Source organism: Simochromis diagramma, unplaced genomic scaffold (genome assembly GCF_900408965.1).
Source record: "Simochromis diagramma unplaced genomic scaffold, fSimDia1.1 OVJJ01000304.1, whole genome shotgun sequence".
NCBI lineage: Eukaryota > Metazoa > Chordata > Actinopteri > Cichliformes > Cichlidae > Simochromis > Simochromis diagramma.
Genome location: NW_024387030.1, coordinates 10975503 through 10996871, shown reverse-complemented (window position 1 = coordinate 10996871; position 21369 = coordinate 10975503). Strand labels below are relative to the sequence as shown.

Below are 21369 nucleotides of genomic sequence, written 5' to 3'. Positions count from 1 at the left end.
TAAAGATGTGGACTAAGTGATGTGTTGAATCTTGAAAAGTAAGCAGGGTTGCTGTTGCTGAACAGAGCACCGAAAGATATGCATAACTAAATAATCGACTTTAGAAAATAGCCTGTAGTTTACTTTTAATGGAGCTTCCTTTAGTATCAGCATTTTTATATTTTGTTATTATGTATGTGCAGCTGGAGTAATATCAGCAGGTCTCACCAAACACAGCTGCATAAAGAGAGATATGCTCACACCTTGAAAGGTTTATTTTGACATTTCATGCTTGCCAGTGGCAGGTTATTAAGGTTCTTACAGCGCAGCAGACTCGAGTTCAAGCCCCAGCAACGCAGAGCGATGATGAGCGATGGAAGTAGAAACACACACGCATTCGTCATAACCCTGATTTATTGGGGAATAACCTTTTGCGTTCAGCTAGTCAATAACTTAGCGTCTCTTTGTATTGGCTGCATTTAATTGTTGACAACAAGAGCGAGAAGGAAGCAAAGGACGAACATGCAGCTAAAATGATGTAATTCAGTGTTGCAGTTTTCTTTAACTAGTGTTGGTTTTAGTATTATTTTTAGAAATTCACATGATGCATATATGTTTTTTGGCTTGTGAAATGATAGAATACATCACAAAGAGCTTTGTGCGCTGATTGTGTAATGAAAGTTAAACTGGAGGTGCAATAAATCACACTTCTCAATATTTTTCAAGTTTCCTTGCTATTGAACTTATCTCATTGATCCATCAGCTCTGCTCTCTCTCTCGTACCAAACAAGCTCATTTTCTGAACACGCATAAAATCTCTTTTTCTCTCTGGAGTTAACGCAACTAAATGTGCTGCTAAATCTGTGGGACTTCAAAGCTGTTTTTCTCTGCTCTTTTGCCAGGGTCATCACAGATAGCCAACTCCTATCTGCCTCCCCAGGCAAGACTTAAAGCTTTGACTGTCGGTTTGCGGTTATAGTTCAAACTTGGCTTCAGCATTCAGACGACCAGGAGCAGCAGAAGCAGCACCAACTACACACACATGAGAGCCGGAGCACAGAGAAAAATATGAAAAAGATATATATTGGCAAAACTGCTCTCAAAACCCAGAGAAACGGTTGCAAACATCAAAAAAGGAGGTAAGACGAGTCAGTCAGCAGAGTTATTCAGAATCTAAACATCGACCGCATCATTGATGAATCCATTTCATTCATTTTAACTGGTGGAAATGGATTCTCATTGGGAGGTTATAACCATTAAAAAGCCATTAAAAACATAGCGTTGTATCTATTCATTGCCATCGCTCATCATCACATCCCTTCGTGTGTTGGCTGACATTTAAATCTAGTTTAATGGCGCTCTGCTTTGGACCAAAAACAGAGGACACCAGCAAAAGGTTTGGGGCTCCTTGCCATGTATTTTTTTAACAACATTACTTGAAGCTGGTGTAAAGAGTGTGTTGCAAAATCACTTAGGAGGGCAAACCTGGATCGGGATATTGAACTGTTTCTCTCTTTGTAAACAAGCAAGAAGTGCTGTGTTTAGCTGCTGGAGGTGCAGGCGAACTGTTTGACCGTTCCTCTAGTGTTTATAAGCTAAAAGCATTCTGGCTCTGATTCCATACTTGAAGGGTAGCATCACATTTTGTATAATACACTTGTTTACGTCCCTACACAGAGTAAGCCTGCAGACACCGTGTCCGAGGATTAAAACTGCGAGGGGGGGAGGGACTAGAGCAGTTTTACGTCTCTATTCACTTTCGTCTACCACAGCATCAACAAAAGTGAGTGCTGACATGGTATTCAAACCACACTGTCCCAGGTGAAAGTCGTGTATTTTGCCAAATGTGTCTACAGAAATTAAAGAGAAGTGTGATTGGCCTTTCCATCATGGGCTCAATATCATGAAGACAAAGTACCCACGAGGTCTTAGACCAGTTCCTTTAAAATGTGCTGAAAGATTATAAACTGGCTTTAAACATGTTACTAACTCCAGCTCAAAATGCAATTCTCAGACCTTTGCTGACCTCGGTTTAGCATATGATCAAGACTGGAAAAGAAAAAAAAACGTTCACAGTACTTAGCATGAGGTCCCATGCATATAAGATTACCTCTTATGACTTTATAAAGGCTTAATTAATGCAGATTCTCAACTGAGGACACAGACGTGAAGGCTAGCCTATTGCACCACCCCTTTACATGGCATAGCCTCTAAGTTACTATGGACACTCCAACTTTAGTGTCAGATTAGCTTGAGGCTTAGAACTGAGGTGAACTTGGAAGATGCTGTCATTGCGCCTGCTGGATGGTTAGGCCGAGCCATCAAACCTCTCCATGAGCCAAGTATCCATCAGTTTGGCACAATGCTAAATCCCCCAGAGCGCACATGGCTCCTGCTCCCAATCTTTATAGCCTTCCACTACCATATCCATTCCCACAGTCAGTCCTGTCGGTGTGTTTTCATTGTTAATGCGCAAAACTGCATCAAACACACAACCAAAGTATTTCTTCCTGCCTGGTGTTGTTGACAGGGATGGTGTTGAAACAGTGCTCCTTTGGCCTCTCATTCTCTCTCATGCCATCTTTCTTTTAAAGCATTCTCGTACACAAAGTTGTGTTTCATTCTGTATTTTCGCCCCTTCTTCTATGAATCACCAGTGGTCCAAGTCCAGGGGCAAAAATCTTTTTCTATTCTTTCACACATTTGATGGTGAAGGGGGTGGAGGGTGTAATAAAAATTCACCATTACACCGATGGGAGCTCCTTTCCCAGTTCTACTCCTTTTTTGTGAATGGGAAATGATTAGTAGTCCTCCTCCATCCATCTACTCCTCCCCATCGGCCTCCCTGCTATCCCCCTGCCTGGGACCTCTCTGACCCCAAACTGAATTACACTCCAGCTACACTTCACCCTTTTCCCTCCCTCTCACACTAACACATAATGCCTTTTCAGCTTGTCTCTGTTTTCTCTAGCATTCTGTGCTTGGCTTGTTGAATCTGACAAACTGACAGAAATAAAAGTGCACCACTATTGTGCGACTTTATCTTCTTCTTTCCTTTTCTCTAAACGCTCTCTGCTATCTGTTCAGCTCATTTCACGACCACAAGGATGACCTACGTAAGCGCCTGTCGTACACCACCCACAAACTAGAGATGGTGGAAACTGAGTTTGACTCCACTCGGCAGTACCTCGAGACAGAGCTGCGCCGGGCCCAGGAGGAACTGGAGAAATTTACAGAGAAGCTGCGCAGGTGTGTGTGCTCGCGTGCATGGCTTTATGAGATGGCTGCCTTTTTATTTATGCATTTTGTGGCACAACTTTCATTTCCTGGTTTTAGCTTAAGAAGGGCAATTTTTGGGACGTAGGAAGCAAGTTTTATTGAGAAAATGAATACGGTTTAGATAAATCATATTGAGTCTACATATTTACAGTTTTCACTTTTATACATTTCTGTTGCTTTTTAATTCTTTGACAGTCAATTATCTGGGTCTTTTCCAGTATTTTAAAAGACTTCTCGCAGGTGGTTTGAACACCACCCCATCATCCTCTTCTGCTTTTTAGTTAGGTGGTGGTGGCAACAGGCTAAGCAGGGTATTCAGAACATCTCACAGAAGTCTGAATGAAATGGCCAAATAGCTTTGAACTGATAGGAAAGCAACGGTAACTCAAATAACCACTAGTAACAACCAAGAATGTTAAAGACTGAAGCAGATTGGCTACAGCAGCATAAGACCACACTACTCAAGGCGCCATTCCTATCAGGCAACAACAGGAAACTGAGACTGCAATTCACCCTGCTCACCAAAACCGGACAACAGAAGACTGGAAAAGTGTTGCGTAGTCTGATGAGTCTTGAGTACTGCAACATTCAAAGAGTGGGTTTAGAATTTGGGATAAACAGCATAAACACATTGATCCATCCTACTTTGTGTCAACAGTTCATGCTGATGGTGGGGTAATGGTGTCTGGAATATTTTCCTGGCACACTTTGGGCCCCCGCAGTATTCTCATAACCATTATTTAAACACCACAGCTTTATTACCACCACTTTATGACCACAGTGTATCCATCTTCTGATGGCTGCTTCCAGCAGGATAATATACAATTTCACAAAGCTCAGATTATCTCAAATTGGTTTCTTGAACATGACAGTGAGTTCATTGCATCTAAATGACTTGCACAGTCCCCTAGATGCAATGAACAGTCCGATAGAGTACCTTTGGGATGCTGTGGAATGGGAGTTCTTCAGCAGGTATGGGAGAACCTGGAAAACCTCCAAACAAATACCCTAACAACACAAATAGGGACTTTACTCCAGGATTATCCAGCCCCTTACCATTTTGCTAAGACTGAACTCAGCCACCATAAAGAGGGAAAGCATCTTGACTTGCTTTATGATTGCATTCTTTTGGTTGTTACCAAGGGCTCATGACCATAGGTGAAGGTAAGCTCTCTCTTAACTACAGCAATCCAGTACAATGCCCACAGTGCTGTTGATGTTGCAGTAATCTGCCAGTACATCCTCACTTGGAACAGCTCCAGTGGATGCCAGAGGCACATAAATGAAGCCAGAAGAACTACATCATCAAAAATCAAGGATGCAACTCTGAGTTTCCCAAAACAGACACCGTCCTATTGGGAAGGTTACTTTTAAAATATATTCCACTACAGATTACAGAATACATGCCCCAAAATGTATTTTGTAACATATTCCGTTACGTTACTCAATAAGAGTAACGTATTCTGAATACTTTGGATTACTTAATATATTATCATGCTTTTTACAACTGCATAAATGTACTATTGCTGTGTGATTTATTACTATTACTGAAGGTTACTCGCCATACCAATACCAACTAAATTTTTAAATCTTAATATAAAATGAGTAACAGTAGGGTGGACATTATGTAAGGCTGCACTTTTTGCAGTGATTTCATATAGAAAACTATTCCACGCGTATATAAAACAGGTTCGCGGCTCCGGACCGTAGTAAAGGGACCTCTGGCTAATACGTCGGGTTTGTGTCGGGCTCATACCCGAAAACTAGCTTTACGTCGTTGTCTGGGTCAACTTTGCTAGCTTGAGACAGAGAGAGACGTTGAAAGGCTGCTCCAATGGAACTTATTGTTTCAGAGGAAAACACGAACACAGTGTACAGTCGAGTCTTAATATAAACATATTTTGTATTTTAAATACGTAACGCCGGTACATGTATTCCGTTACTCCCCAGCACTGCCTATACATCATTATAGTAATTAAGTCCATATTGGATGAGTCCAAACTTTTATGACATGACTTCATGACATAGACACAGACTTTATTTAATGCCACACTGGGGAAATCCACTTGTTACAGCAGCACAAGGGACAGGAAGAAAAATGTGAAGTAGAGCTATATTAGAAAACAATAAAAATAGAAAAAATACATTAGAAAATTAGTGTACAAACGCCAGTATTGATTCAGAATGAGCCTGTTCTAAAGCATCTGATATAAGGTTATTGTATTTAATGGAAAGTAAACTAAAAACTAAAACTTGATATTTTAATTAAATAACTAATTAAAAATTTCAATAAGACTTTTGAAAAAACTAACGATTTTGTTGTTAGTATTCAAATAGTGAATATTAATCATTAAAGTAAAGTGAATGTGTCATGATCTGAGGAGTTGGCATATCATATGTGTGTCGGGATTCAAGGAATGTGGAAACCCAAGTCGCAGACATGCATAGGCAAATACAAGTTAGGTAAAGACGAGCCATTTATTTAGGAAACAGGAAGAGAATTAAGTAAACAGAACGATAATATACACATGAATTGACTGAATTCAATGGAATTGACACACGAGGAAGGGGGCACAGCGTGTGTCAGACACTTAGCTCAAGAAATACAAGACAAGGGACCAACTACATACTGGGAACACGAAAGAAAACTAATTAAACCAAAAAAAAAAAAAGTGCTAAAAAGGCAAATAACTAAACTAGGAAGCACTGGGGAGAAATCATGTCCAGATGGAGAGATCAAAATAGACCAGAAAACAAAGTCCCAGGGACAGGCCTGTCCACTGGGGACCAACAGATGCAACAGTTCATGGGGGCCAGCTCCCCCACAACGCAAGCTCCAGGGCAGATGTCAAAGTAGTCAAGTCATTTCTGGGAACCAGTCGCAGAGCCAGAGCTCTGGCAGCCAGCCATGGGGGAGCCCGTAGGCGACACTGACGACCCCTCCAGTGACTTAGGTGGTACTTTGATAAACTTAAATGTCTTGATAAACTGTGCCTAGGTGGCCTGAAGTCCTTCAACACTCCTGATACAATGCATGCCAGTCATATTTCGCAAGTTGCACAATTTTACTTCATAACAAAGCTCAGTTTGTTCATGCACCTTTAATATGAGTAACAGTGCTCAGTGTTCCCTTATTATGGCAGGTTTTACTACAGTTATTTATTCACTATGGTGTGAGCCACTCTCTGTCAGCTCTACTCAGTCATTCCCATTTATGCTCCCTCTTTAGCTTGTCAAATCTCTTCCAGACCTTTGTTTTATGATCTGTCTTTGCTTCTGATCTCTACTGCCCACAGTCTCCAAATCTGTCTGCTTAATGGAGCCATAAATGCCAGTTTATCAACACTCTCTTTGGCCTGAGAGCTAATGGGAAAATGTAATACAGAGCTGAGAGGTGACAGGATAAAATAAAAGGAATAAGTTAACAAATATAAAGTCAGGGGCATGTTACATTAAGCATTAAGCTAATGCAATGGTCTACTAAAGAGCAAAACCGATAATAAATACTAATATTATCAGTAAGGGAAAATAACAAAATGATAAAAACTACACAAAATGAAGAAACAGAATTTAAAAGGGAGGAAAAAACTTATGTGGTATTTAACTATAAAGACGTAGTCATGCTTCCTTATTCTTTTCATATAATATTTATAGATGTAAAAGTTTTTTGTGCCCACTTTTTATGTGTTAGATTCCCCTGGTGTTGCACTTAAACATATCATCAGCCCTTTTTGTGGTGTTTTAGTTCAGCAGATTTATAACCACAGTGATCCTTAAGTCTAAGTAAGAACTTAAGATATCCTGCAAATCCCATCTGAGACTTTCTGTCAGCGCACTGATGTTGTAAATTTTTTATTCCTCTAAATCTATGTGCAGATCGCCGCTGCTTGTTTCGGTTTACGAACAGTAAAACACTCTTTACTCGTCATATTGTGCAGTTTGCATTTTTAAGTGCGTTAACTTCGTTCGTTTTTTGCAGGATCCAGAGTAGCTATGCAGCTCTTCAGAGGATCAACCAGGATTTGGAGGACAAGATGCACAGGGCGGTAAGAATCCCCTGCTGAAGTTTTTGCAAGTTTTTTTTAAAACCTTGCGTAACTGTATCTTTCATTGACACTGAAGCATCCAGTTACATAAGGTTACATATTGTACAAGCGCCACTAAAATTGTATTTTGTTTTGTAAATCATGGTGGAAGGTATTCTTTATTGTGTTGGAAAACATCACAGTGTTCTTGATGTTTTCCATATGGACATTAAAACTATGTCATTTCACAGTCTGTACAGTTATGAAAAGTTATTTGGTAAGCCGAACACGTCAAATTAATTTTACATCATGGGCCACATACAGCTCGCTTTGATCTCAAGTGGGTCGAACAAGCGAAACTCCCCTTTCTGTCAGTGTAAAGATGTTTAACTGCACATTTAATTCCATTTGGTATGAGAAAAAGAAGTGCTGGTTCAGCAGTACGTCTCCGTTTTTTTCTACATGATAAAGAAATGCTGCTGTAACGAAACACAAATAAAGTGCAAATAAATAAATGTTTAAAAACAGAAAATGTATCCAAATAGAAAAACAGATAATAAATAGAAATTAACAATAAATCGTGAAAACTTGGGAACTTTTATATATTAAATATATATAAAAATTAATGTAAAAAAAAAAAATTTGAAATTTTAAAAGGGGCGAGCTGGGTGTTTAAAAAAAACACCCAGCTCGCCCCTGCGGGCGGTTTATCCTTCAAGCTCGGGTCCTCTACCAGAGGCCTGGGAGCTTGAGGGTCCTGCGCAGTATCTTAGCTGTTCCCAGGACTGCGCTCTTCTGGACAGAGATCTCCGATGTTATTCCCGGGATCTGCTGGAGCCACTCGCCTAGCTTGGGAGTCACCGCACCTAGTGCTCCGATTACCACGGGGACCACCGTTACCTTCACCCTCCACATCCTCTCGAGCTCTTCTCTGAGCCCTTGGTATTTCTCCAGCTTCTCGTGTTCCTTCTTCCTGATGTTGCTGTCATTCGGAACCGCTACATCGATCACTACGGCCGTCTTCTTCTGTTTGTCTACCACCACTATGTCCGGTTGGTTAGCCACCACCATTTTGTCCGTCTGTATCTGGAAGTCCCACCGGATCTTAGCTCGGTCATTCTCCACCACCCTTGGGGACGTCTCCCATTTTGACCTCGGGACTTCCAGGTTATACTCGGCACAGATGTTCCTGTACACTATGCCGGCCACTTGGTTATGGCGTTCCATGTATGCCTTGCCTGCTAGCATCTTGCACCCTGCTGTTATGTGCTGGATTGTCTCTGGGGCATCTTTACACAGCCCCTGGGTCTGCTGGGTATAGACCCCAGCCTCTATGGATCTTGTAATCAGAGCTTGTTCTTGTGCTGCCATGATTAGTGCCTCTGTGCTGTCTTTCAGTGCAGCTTTGTCCAGCCACTGGTAGGATTTCTGGGTATCAGCCACCTCCTCTATCTGCCGGTGGTACATACCGTGCAGGGGCCTGTCCTTCCATGATGGTTCCTCGTCTCCCTCCTCTTTCTTGGGTTTCTGCTGCCTGAGGTATTCACTGAGCACTCGGTCAGTTGGGGCCATCTTCCCAATGTATTCTTGGATGTTCCTTGTCTCATCCTGGACTGTGGTGCTGACACTCACCAGTCCCCTGGCCCCCTTCCTTCCGCTTAGCGTACAGCCTCAGGGTGCTGGATTTGGGGTGAAACCCTCCATGCATGGTAAGGAGCTTTCTTGTCTTTATGTCAGTGGCTTCTATCTCCTCCTTTGGCCAACTTATTATACCAGCTGGGTACCTGATCACGGTAATCAATCCAGGCACAGGTTGGTCAGTCTGGTCTTGCAGTCTCGGCTGACTGTTCTGTCTACCAGTAGCTGGTGTTTTGCACCTCTGGTATTCTTGCCAATCCCTTTCAGTGCCCTGCTCATGTATTGACCCCATGTGCCTGTTCATCTTAGCCGATATGATGCCTGACAGGAGCTTCCATGTAGTACTGAGGCGGTAGTTGGATGGGACCGGTCCATTCTTGGGGTCCTGGGGTTCTTGGGGTCTTCAGCCAGTAGGCGTGAACCATGTCAGGGCCTGGTGCTGTCCAACTCTTCATACTAGAGACCCTTGCTTGGATGTCTGCCACCGTGATGGTTACTGGACCCTGTTCAGGGAGGTTGCTATGGTCTGGTCCTCTGCTCCAAAGGCGTGTAGTCTAACCACTATGCTATCCAGCTGCTATATATATATATATATATATATATATATATATATATATATATATATATATATATATATATATATATATATATATATATATATATATATATAAAGAAAAGAAAGAAAAGATACCAGAGTTTGATGTAAACAGACTTAACAGCGCAGGTAGGAAACAACCCAATCTCAAAACTAATTCGCCAGTTAGGATTAGATGTAACTTTATGTGCAAAAGATTTTGTTAAATAATACAAAATGTGGAAGCATAGGAACACTTTCATTTTTAAGACCAAAGTGATCTGTTGATATTACTCAAACTTGGGTCTAAATCATGACAGTTCAGTTTAATGAGACCCACTACATCTATGCTTAGACTGGAATTCATTGATGCCATTGGTTCTGCTATCATTGTTGATACTGACGTTAAAAAAGCAAGCTCTAATATTCTGCATGTATATTACAGGAAATTATTATGTACAGATGTAACAAATGCAGAATACTTTAAATAGACAAAATTTGGCGTTAATATCTCAAAATTTGAAGTTATGTATGTTGAAATGTTTTAACTCAAAATGCTGAGAAAATAAGTAGAAATGGACAAAAACACAGTAGAGCTGGGCAGTGGCACAAAGTAGCTCCAGGCAATTATATTTAGATATTATGTTGTGATGACTTAGCTTAAGGAGCTAAGTTCTACCTTTAGTTTATCTATGATTCATATCCAACAGAAAACAGTGGCTTATACATTACTCCTGCAGACAGATGATGTTTAGATGTCCAATTAAAAAATTAAATTAAACAACTCTTATTTTAGGCTCTGGAGTACATGCTCATGGTGTGCTGGCACATTTGCAGTGGCTTGGTAGCTTTCCCCTTCCCTGCCTTTCACAATGCTTCTCACCCTAATATTTTCATGTTTTCAAAAACATATTTTGGTAATTTCAGTGTTTATGTAAAATATTTGCTCACCCATAATAAAAGAAAGTTGGAGTAAAGGTTTAAACACGGTTATCCATTCATAAAATATGACACTCTGTTAAAGATCAAGAGTATTTTTGTTTTTTTCCATCAACTAGCAACATGTAACGACCGCTGACACATTAATGCATCAGTAATTACTGTGTAATCCACCAAATGAAATGCAATAACAGAACATTAACTTGCAGCAGATAAATGTCCATTTTCTGGTATTTCTACTGTGACTTAAGTAAAGGATGTGCATATTTTTTTTCGAGCTATAAATATAAATGGGCTTGTTCGACCTTCAGGCTGCATAACTACATTTTCAGCCTCTCTCTTTCTCTCCCTCTGAGCTTTCACATTTCCTGACCGCTGTGCCTGTTTGTATTGATATTAGCACGAAGTGCAGAATCCTAATGGTGTATGTAAGTACCACAGCGGTCTCCCTAAGACTCTCATAAAAGATGTATGACAGTGATGGGGATTTGTGAGCTCAACCACATACTTGTATACACACATGTACGCAGTAAGCAGGTTTTGACCCAAAGCTTGACCTGGAATCCTCTCCTTGAGAGCATCAAGTCCTGTTACCAGGAGACCATTACTTATAGTTTGGGGGGTTTTCAGAATTTCTTCTTCCTGTCATAGATTAGAGTTGTAGAAAGACAGCAGCAGAGATGTGTTTACCAGTATCTGTTTCCTGAGGCTTCAGCTTTGTATCCTTAACAATTTCTTGTCTTTTCAGTTAGATCAGTCCAAATATTATAATGTTGTCTAACAACAAACAAGGTCACAATTGCACTGCTGGTTTGTTTGTTTGTTTGTTGGTTTGTTTGTTTGTTTTTTTGTCTAGTGCAACTCCTGTTAGATTTGTTTCTTTTAATTTTATTATATTGTTCCCTGGTGTAGAAATGCCACAATATATTTGACAATATAACATTATTGTTGCTTTATGATAATCAGTTTCATTTCTTCTTTATTTTATTTTTGGAGAAATTGTCTTTTTTCATCAGTTTGGCACAGCAGAAGATTTATCCCAAATTAATTCAGCCTGAGAAAAACACACTCAGAGTCACAGTTCTGTGAAGTATAGACCACGAGATTTAGTCATTAGGTTCACAAGCCACATACAGTCCTGTTGTCTCACATTATCTGAATCAATGAAAGTATTTTTTTAACTCAAAACTGTTCCCTTTCATTCAGTGTTAAGTGTACGTTCTGAAAACACACATATATTAAACCACCTAGCAAATAATAGCTTAAGAAAAACAAGCAGAATGTCAACAACATGTCCCTGTTCTTTGACATTCAGTCAGTCAGTCTACTGTCATTACAAAGAAATGCAAATGGCTCAGTCAAAGGCACAGCTCCTTGACTTAACCATCTTACTTTCCTGTGACATGGCAGGCTGTGGGTGATGTCTTTACTTTTGTCAGTTCAAGGGCTGTAAAACTGATGATGATATTTTAGGTCTGTCAAGCTGTGATGATCGTAGACCAGTGATTTAACACGCAAATAACTATTGTTTGAATATGGTCTGGTACAAGGACTGGACTGAAAATGAGTGATAACGTAGCCAATGTCTGAATAAAAATTCTAAAAGACCTTCAGAAATCCTGGAGAACTACTCATCCACCACTGTAAAATATTACAAGAAAGTCTGACTCTTTGGAAGCCAAATGTAAAGAAATGAGGGGGTGGTTCAAGACTTTTGTTTCAGCTCCAAATATAATTTAAAGTTTCCAGGTGAATGTGTCAAGAAACTTGATAAAGCTATTGTCTGACATTGTTTTTGATGTTTCCCGACTGCCAGTCAACAGAAAGTATGAATGCAAATGCAGATTTTTTTGTGTCTGTAGCTGTACAGTCTAAACTAAGTGTAATATTATCCACACCCATGTGTTCAAATGTAAATCAATGACTCTATTAAATGTTTGGAGTCATGATCAGCAGCCTCTATAGAAACACAAGATGCAAGGACTTCAGATCTTCAAATGCAGTGATCATAATAAGTAGCAACAATAAACTACAGTGTGATCTTATACAACCAGATAATTTATGAATGATGATGAAATTTACGCTCGCCATTCTGTGTCTCTCGTCTAAGAAATGAGAAATCTGCAGTAATCGATTTCAACACACCTGTTCAGCAGCAGAACCACTCTCATCTCGCTCAAAGCAATTACATGATCAAAGACAGGGAGAGCAATCAATGTCCAAAGTAATTGGTCTTAGCTGCCTCGCAACCCTGTTAGAAAACTATTACAGCTAACTGCTGTGCTAGTCACCTCAGCAGCAGCTGTCCAATCGCATCAGGTTGAGAGGTTTCCCAAGTATTTTCCCAGCCTCAGCTTTAGGACTTAAAAGCCAGAATCAGTGAAAAAGATGAGCCAGCTCTACAGCAAGGCCTGTCTTATGACAGACTTACAGTATCTTGATTAGCCTGGATAGTTATCTCATCAAAGGTTTGATCCATTTGGCTTGTCTGTGCAGCACACTCACTGATAGAAGAAGATTCTGTGTAATTATTAGAGAAGTAGCAACAAGGTTATCGAGCCTCGGCGGATGAAATAGGGAGATAAAAATGTATTTCTATAGTCAGCTGCTTTTCATCTCGCACTTAACTTGTCCGTTTTCTTTCAGTTGTTATGAGGCTGTTGGAGTCTCATTGTAAGATCAACTTGCTTTGATGCTTTTGATCATGTAACAGATTCTTCTATTACATATGAAGTAATGTCATCCAGTTGTGTTGGATTTGGAAATGTTCAAATTTTCTGAGATTTTTAAAGAGTTGGCATTCCTGACATGATGAGCTTGAAAGTTCATTTTATACACCTTGGAAACATCAGAAGAAAAAATATTCTAACTTACTTCAGTAGCTGGTTAACAACAAACAAACTGTCACTTTTTGCTGTCAGCATCTGGAAATGATTTCAACTTGTTTTCATTCATCAAGAGGTCATTTCTTCCATGGCAATAAAGCACTTCATAAAAGCCACTAGAAAACCCCTGAGTCTATCCAGACTTCCTTGATCTAGCTAACTGTAAAAGACAGTGACTTGAAGAGACTCATTAGCTTAATTAGCTCTACAAAATCTCTGTGATCTATGTTTGACCAGGACTTTTTATGTTAAATGTCATTACATCTCGCTTTCCTTCAAGTGAAGGGTAATGTGAAAGTTTTGAGCCACACTTCTCTTCTTTCTGTTTTGCTTCCAAGGAGCCAAAAGTGGTCTGCAGCACTAGTTTTCCAGGCTTTCTGAAAGGCATTCAAAGTTGTTCTGTGAATACTGGCTGCACATAAACACTGAATTTGTTCCTATTTTAATATTTGTCTCTACAAAAAGAAGACATCAATAAAATAATGCTTTTTCCACCAACAAGGTGATTCCCAAACAGGCACACCAAAAACATGGTGTGCTGTGTACTTCATGGTGTACTTCAAAAATTTGAAGTAACTTTCGGAAACATAAAGAACAAGAGAAGAAGCTGTCAAAATAACTATTATCTCCTACAGATGAACAGTATCTAAAAGTCAAGTCCTGGATTCACCTTCAGGTGATCCACCTTCTGTTCACCAAAGCCTCGTTAGAACTGGTCTCAGTGGAAGGATGGCTGTAAAGAAACCATTCTTAAGGAAGGGAAACATGGATAAAATGCTGAGTTATGCAAAATTGCAAAAAAAACACAAAACTGGACTACTGGACTGAAAATCTGAAAATTATGAATCCCATTTTTTTTTTTTATCAAATGGTTCTCAATATGTATTTTCGAGTGTTTACAGCCAAACCCTGAAATAGTCTCCACCTTGTTTTATAGATATAAAACAAGGTGGAGACTATTTCAGGGTTTGGGTCTGCATTTCAGTCAGTGGTTCTTGGTGTGTTGTCAAAAGTGATGGAATTATGAGGCTGCATTTCAATGTTGTATTTCAATATGTTTCAATGAATCACTGCATTTATTTTCCATTTTCTCAGCAAACATTCAAGAAATGAGAGTTGTATTGTAATTTCCCCCAAAAAAAGGCATCTCGTGTTTACGCCTATTTAATATGTGGCCAGTTGTATGTTAGTAGATATGCAGAAATAGCCAAACAACAACATATTTGTTTTTAATGATTATAATAAGCAGAAGCTACAGTGAGTGGTATTGGTTGTGGCAGATAATGGAGGTTTAGTCATGCGTGGTAGTGGATCAGTGAGATGTGAAAACTGTAATAAATCAGAGCAATCATGAAATACAATGCTGTATATTCAGTAGATAGCCACTTACACCAACATCTGTCCCACGTGATATGCAGTCTATTACTGCTGATGTTTGGATCTAATAGTTATTGCTTTGTCACACTTCTGCCATGAACAGCATAAATGCCTTCAGTGTGTTTCCATCATACAGTCACACACATCAATGCATTCTGCTCATGTGAAACTCTTTTCAAAGGGATTGTCTTTCAAGCAGAGGGCCTTGGTGTAGCAAATCGGTCTTCATGGCAGGAGACAGTATTGGGATTTTTTTTTTTTTCTGAGACAGGGCCTATTGGGATTGCTATTTCTTTTGATGTCATGTCATGCAATGGCATTTCAAGGGGGGAATATATTCCTTTGTAGAAGACAGACCAGGCAGGCAGTGACAAAAGCAGTTCCAGTCAAATCAGACACGTAATTAAAAGTTCTGAGAAGCCTGAAATGGCAAGGTCAACTGAAAAACAATGATGACTAAAACTAATTCATAAAGAGCAAAGCAAGTGATTAACACCTGGAAGAACTGGCAAGTTGTAGGCTGTGATGACATTGGTATAGCTGTGCTCAGTAGTTGTAGCCAGCGTGGATCAAGAAGGACATTGCTGAAATATAGCTTTGACAGTCCTCGCGTTAGATGAGTTATAGCTTGGTGACTGTTAGACTGTTTAGTAGGAATTCAAATTAATCTTTGAGGCTCTCCCAGACAGTGCTGGTGCAAGCAGAAAATACATATTTGCATACAATTGTTAGTCAAGTAAGCTTTTGCCTGTGTTACCCAAAATATCCCTCAGACTTCAGAACAGAGGAAAGTTTTAAAATTCAGACTAAATACTGAACAAACAATAACTACAAGAAATGTAGACTTCAAAATACTGCCAGTACTTATAACTGGATAATAGGCTTTTATATAGGTTTTTATATGATATATATTATTTAAGTGGAATACTTTTTCTTTTATTTATTTGGTTGGATGATCCTGGATTATAGTGCTGGAATTGTTAAGGAGCTGTCCATAGTGCTGAAAGTCTTGTTTCTCTTTTCTCCGTTGACAAACTGACAGGAAATTGAGGTCTTACTCTTAACAGAGATTACATCTTCTTCATCTGTAACTGTCATCCCAAAACAAAAAGGTCTGTTGTAGTTTGACTTAAATAAATAAATACTTACATAAAAAAGCCACCGTTTACTATATTCACATTCTATTATGATCAGTTAACAACCAGAGCATTAAACCTTCAGTTTTACAGGAAGTAAAAGCAACTAAAATAATAAGTAATCTAAAGGTAAAAACATTAAACCATAATTGCTTTCTATCAGTGCGTTGTTTATCACCTCAGTCTCGGTTTTTCTCACTGCAGGATGTAAATATTTCTACTTCATTACATCTCAGAGGCAAATATTGCAAAATCCACTTTATGACCACAGTGTACCTTTCATCTGATGGCTGCTTCCAAGAAGATAGCGTGCCATGTCACAAGGCTTGAATAATCTCAGACTGGTTTCTTGAACATGACAATGAGTTCACAGTCATCTGTCATCTGAACGGGATGCGGTGGAACGAGAGGTTCACATCACAGGTTATGATGCTGTCGTGTCACCGTGGACCAATATCTCTGATTAATGTTTCCATCACCTTGTTGACTCTATGCCATGAAGAAGAAAAAGCTAATCTGAAGGCAAACAGGGTCCAAGGTGTACTTAATAAAGGGACCAGTGGGAAACACAGTTTTATCAGTCTTGAGTTGAAAATGACCGGCTATTAAGACAATTACGGTATAACATTAAAACAAAATAGGTGGTAATGCTTATGGGTTCTTCTACTTTTGGTACTTAAAACAATATATTATGATGCCACTAGTTTAATACTTATACTTCAGTATTTCTCTCACCACTCCACCTTTTGAGCTCTCAGTTTATCACTCAGTCCAGCCCAGTTTATGTGACTCTGTATAGCACTTCACAATCTGCACCCCAACTTATTTGCTGACAAACGGTTTCTCGCTCTTTTGGGATCTCCACAGGCAGCACGTTCTACTTTATCAGTACTGACTTTTAAATTACTCTCCTTGCAGTTTTTTTCCCCTACAATAAAACTTTGTGCTACATGCCATAACTAATCAACATCATGACAAAGACGTTAGCAGAAATCTGCTGGAGGAAACATGACTGTGAGGTGTCACGTAGTTGATAGTCAGTCAGCTAACTATCACAGAGTTTTTAAGGTTGGTTAATTTCTGTGCTTCATGGTGTAAATTGAGTCACACTTTTCAAAAAGGTGTGTAGTGTGATCTCTTTTAAGATCAGTGCATACAGATGTCTGATTTAGAGAGATTTCTTTCTGTTGTTATTATTATTATTATTATTATTATTATTATTATTTTATTACATTTCACCATGTAAAAGGAAGCAGATGAATAATAGTCCTGGTGGTTGAGAAAGCCTGTCGATTCTGAGTGTTATACCTGCCTGTATGGGTTACTCTGTGCCCTTCAGGGAGCAGAGCCATGCTCTGTCTGCAGTGCACTAATTAGTGCCATTAACACCACAGCCATTAATCATAACTCTTGAATAAAATGTGAAAATTACATGTAGGAGAGCAGCATCAACGTGAAACCAGACAGTTTTGATGCATTTCACCATTTACTACTGATTCTGGAAGAAAAAAGTACAGAATGGACAGTAAAATAAACTGATAAGAATAAAGACTCTAAAACACATCTATTTTTCAGCAGACACAGTTTCAGGATACAGGTCCTGAATTTTTGAAGTATTTTCAGCACATTTTTATTACGTATTGGGTGGCACAGTGGTTTCTTCAGAGCAAGAATCCGCTGGGTTCGACTCCACCGGCTGGCTGGAGCTTTCTGTATGGAGTTTTGTATGTTTCCTCCGGGTATTCCAGCTTTCTCCCACGGTCCAAAGACATGCACAATGCACATTAATTAATTGGTGATTCTAAATTGGCTGTAGGTACGAATGTGAGCATGATTGGTTGTCTCTGGGCTCCGGCCCCACGTAACCCTGAATTGGATAAGTGGAAGAAATTGCATGGAGGGATTTTTAGTTTTTCTACGTACACTGTATTTTCTTATAATAGGTAAGGTTTGATTTCCCAGCAGTGTAGCCCACAAATCCCCCTCCACATCACCTGGAACACTTCCAAAATATAGTCAAGTAAATTTGTATCATGATGGATTACCCACATACGCCAAGCTAGGTGGTTTTTCAGTTCTACAGGAAACAATTTAAAAATAACTCCTTGTCTTTGAAATGCTGACTGAAACTGAGGCTTATTTCCTCCTATAAATATTGTTTGTTTCACATGGCAAGTTCATCTTAACATAATCAATTTGGATCACCCAGAGATTTACTTGTGCTTTAATTGTATCCATTGAACAACTTCTTAGATCTCCTTCTACCTATAAGTGTTCGCTACATACAGAATCTGCTTTTAGCAGGGTGGTGGTTATCTTTGGTGTTTTGATTTCAAAATCCTCTTTAATGAGGTTAGAAATCTACTTTGTTTCTTTCCTTTTCCCTCTTAAAATAAGGATGTACCGGTATTTAAAATGGAGCAGTTTTCTGCTCTCCTCTGTGAACCGAAGTCCTCAGTAATTGCATCTCATGGGACTCAGGCTTCATTTGTTGCCCAGCGAAGAGACAGAATCAGCAGCAGAATACATAAAACAAACCGGGGTGTCTTAGAAAAACACTTTTTCCTCATTTTATACACTGTGCACTCAATTCACCTGATCAATAATTGAAGCGTGCCCTGTGAGTTTAGTTTTTGATTTGTTCCATTACGTATCCGACTGGGAGAGGAGATCACTTTGTTAAAGGAGTCATTTAAGATGACGTCTGAACAAACCCTTAAACTTGACCACTAATGGTCAACCATTCCTGTGAATGATTGGAAGAAACTTGAAAGACAAAAAGAGATGCTTTAATTCTGTGCAATGCATTAGGGTGGGAAACAATATCTTCCCTACTCCTCTGGGTCAATCAATAAGATAAGATTGTCAGAATATGCATATTAATTCTCCTTGATGCAGTTTCCTTGTTTGTGTGGTACCAATAGATAAGAACGCCATGTGTATCCAACACAAAGTGACTGCTGGAGATAGCAAAAATCAGTGTGCACAGCTGAAATTCTGCTGGCTAGAACTCTGAAAATAAAAACCCATTTTCCTCTTCTCTCTAAAATACAGCACAAGATCAATGATGACTATATCAGCACAGTTAAGAATGCCCTCTGTCTCTTTTGTCTCTAAGCAGACTCTGTGCCCTGTTTTCCTATAATTTTCAGCAAAAATGCAATAGAAGACCCAAAGATCATTAAGAAGAATCGTAAATTAAAGATGCCTTTTAATGCCGATGATAGTGACTGTGTTCCTGTTCTATTGGGTTATATGTAGTAAATGAAACAGGCTTGAATTCTAACTAACATTAAAGCTGCGCTGATTCATTTTTTTCTACTCTTTATTACAACATTTATCACAGTGCAGATACACTCGAGCCTCCGGTCGATCGATTAGACGGGTTTGAAAGGTGCACTAATCAATATTTCTGTACTAACACTGAATCAAATTACTGATGTACAAGTGATAAACACGCACACACAGAATTATCACTTAACTATACAGCTTCCCACAGTGTGGCTGCTGCCTTTTATCTCTACTTTGCCGCTCCAGTCGTCATAATTTACAGATGCATTAGGCAGCTGTATTCAATGAAAAGGCCTTCTGATAAACACCTTCTATTCTACATGCCCAAAGCGCAACATTACAGGGAGCACAGATGGAGTCAGGCACTAGTAGCTGGTGGAGTCTAAACCAAACTTAGTAAATGCCAGAGCTTTCACTGGGGGTGCACACACACAACTCCAGCTGATTACTAAAGTTGCTTGCAGCTTGTTGAACAGCTGGAAAACAGCAAAAAAAAAAGTTGCATTAAAAAGTCACGTATTGCTAAATGAGGCCGATTGTGCAGTTTTTAAAGTCCAGAGTCACTCTTAAAAGGAAAAATAAAAAGCAGCCATGTGTAAAACCACAACACCAGTCATATTAACATCTGAGCTGGAGATTGTCTCTGAGCCAACACAACATCACTTTAACAAAGAAAGAAAAGCGACAAATTAAATATCTGAGCTTAAAAATGTACCTAATGTGGTCATCCACATAGTGAGAACGAGCTGGAGGCAGGAGTAATGAGCTGGAGAAAGAACAGCGGGGAGGCGCTTGTCTCGACAGCTGATTAATGAGACCGTAACAGAATTGGATTTGAATATCAATGCTGCTCTATTGCTTAACCTGACATTAATTGCCACCTATTAGATTGGCGCTGCACCTCTGTATTTCAAAACAATCACCACCATTGGGAGATTAGAAGGAGGGAGGGGAAAAAGGGTGGGAGGCCAATGAGTGTATCATTTGACAGCTGGTGCTGTGTGACAGGTTTCACAGTTACAACTTTGTGTATGTGTGTATGCCAGTGTGACACATGTGAATAAGAAAAACAAAACATAATTTCTAAGCCAAAAGAACCCTATACTGCCCCCTGGAGGCTGAAGTGTTAACTGCATGCCAGAATCATTGTTCGTTATGAGATGCATTTAGTTTGTGGAGCTAAAGAACCTGATCTCACGATACCCTCACACAGGTCATAATCTTTATAAAAGATCATGGCATTGTTATGACTGGCCTGTTGGCTGAGAATAAGGATTGTCACACGCCAATTTAGCAAGAATGAATTATTTCCTATTTTTACATTTTAGATGTGCAAGTAAAGGAATTTCGATTACATTAGATGAGCGATCAGGCCACCAAAATCATTAGGGGTGATATCTGTGGCAAGCTGGTGGATTAAGTGGCCAACAGCTGCTGAGCTGACTAGACAGACACAGAGAGAGACATAGAAGCCATCATTAAACTCGGCTGTTAGTGTGGTTCAAATGTCACTACAGCAGGGTCATTTTGCACTTCTTTGACAGTAATCACTGGAAATGGAGTGTTTCATTTGTCTTTCTTGCACCCACTTTATTTTTCTCGTCTTTCGCTCGCTTCCCCTCTATGCTTATTTCTCTTACTCCCAGAGTAATTGATATGATATGAGCTCTGGCAAGTGTAATCTTCTTTTAATTAAGTCCTGGTGCTAGCGCCAGCTTCACGCTGATAGTGACTTATGACTTTCCCCCTTTCATTTTTCTTGTGCTCCTTTATAATCTTGTTTTACCTCTGTTGCTCCTCCAACTTTGGCTCTCTCATCTCTTTCGTTATCTCTTTTCTCTAACCCTCACTTCCTGCCCCTCATCTTATCATCCACTCTGTCATCCTTGGGGTTTTTTCCTTCTGTTTTTCTCCAGTTTCTCTTTTAACTTGTCCATTCTTTCTCTTACACTGTAGTCACAGCACCACGAGGAGGAAAAGAGAGCCCTCAGCCGGGAAATCATTGTTCTCAACAATCATCTCATGGAGGCGAAGATCACCATTAATAAACTCAGAGAGGACAATGTGAGTACTTAAAGCTACTCCATCTATATAATGTAAGTTCCCCATAATACCGCTTGTCAGCACTGGGAATATACCTGAAGCAAGGTTATTTGGACAGTATCTGAACTTTTTGGTATGATTGCTTGCCCAAATTATATTTTGCCTGCAGGCACAGTAGCCCAGGAAATCCAGGGCACAGAGAC

The 21369-nt window shown here is 39.6% G+C and overlaps 1 protein-coding gene across 1 annotated transcript in view; it reads left to right on the top strand.

Annotated features, from left to right (window-relative positions):
* LOC120739936 (brain-enriched guanylate kinase-associated protein) overlaps window positions 1–21369 on the top strand; it is a 45823-nt gene that overhangs the window by 14099 nt on the left and 10355 nt on the right. Inside the window, exons 2-5 of the mRNA XM_040041937.1 lie at window positions 882–1118; window positions 3067–3228; window positions 7238–7304; window positions 21080–21187. Of these exons, the coding sequence (XP_039897871.1) occupies window positions 1048–1118; window positions 3067–3228; window positions 7238–7304; window positions 21080–21187 (408 nt within the window). The 5' untranslated portion in view covers window positions 882–1047. The remainder of the gene's footprint in view (window positions 1–881; window positions 1119–3066; window positions 3229–7237; window positions 7305–21079; window positions 21188–21369) is intronic.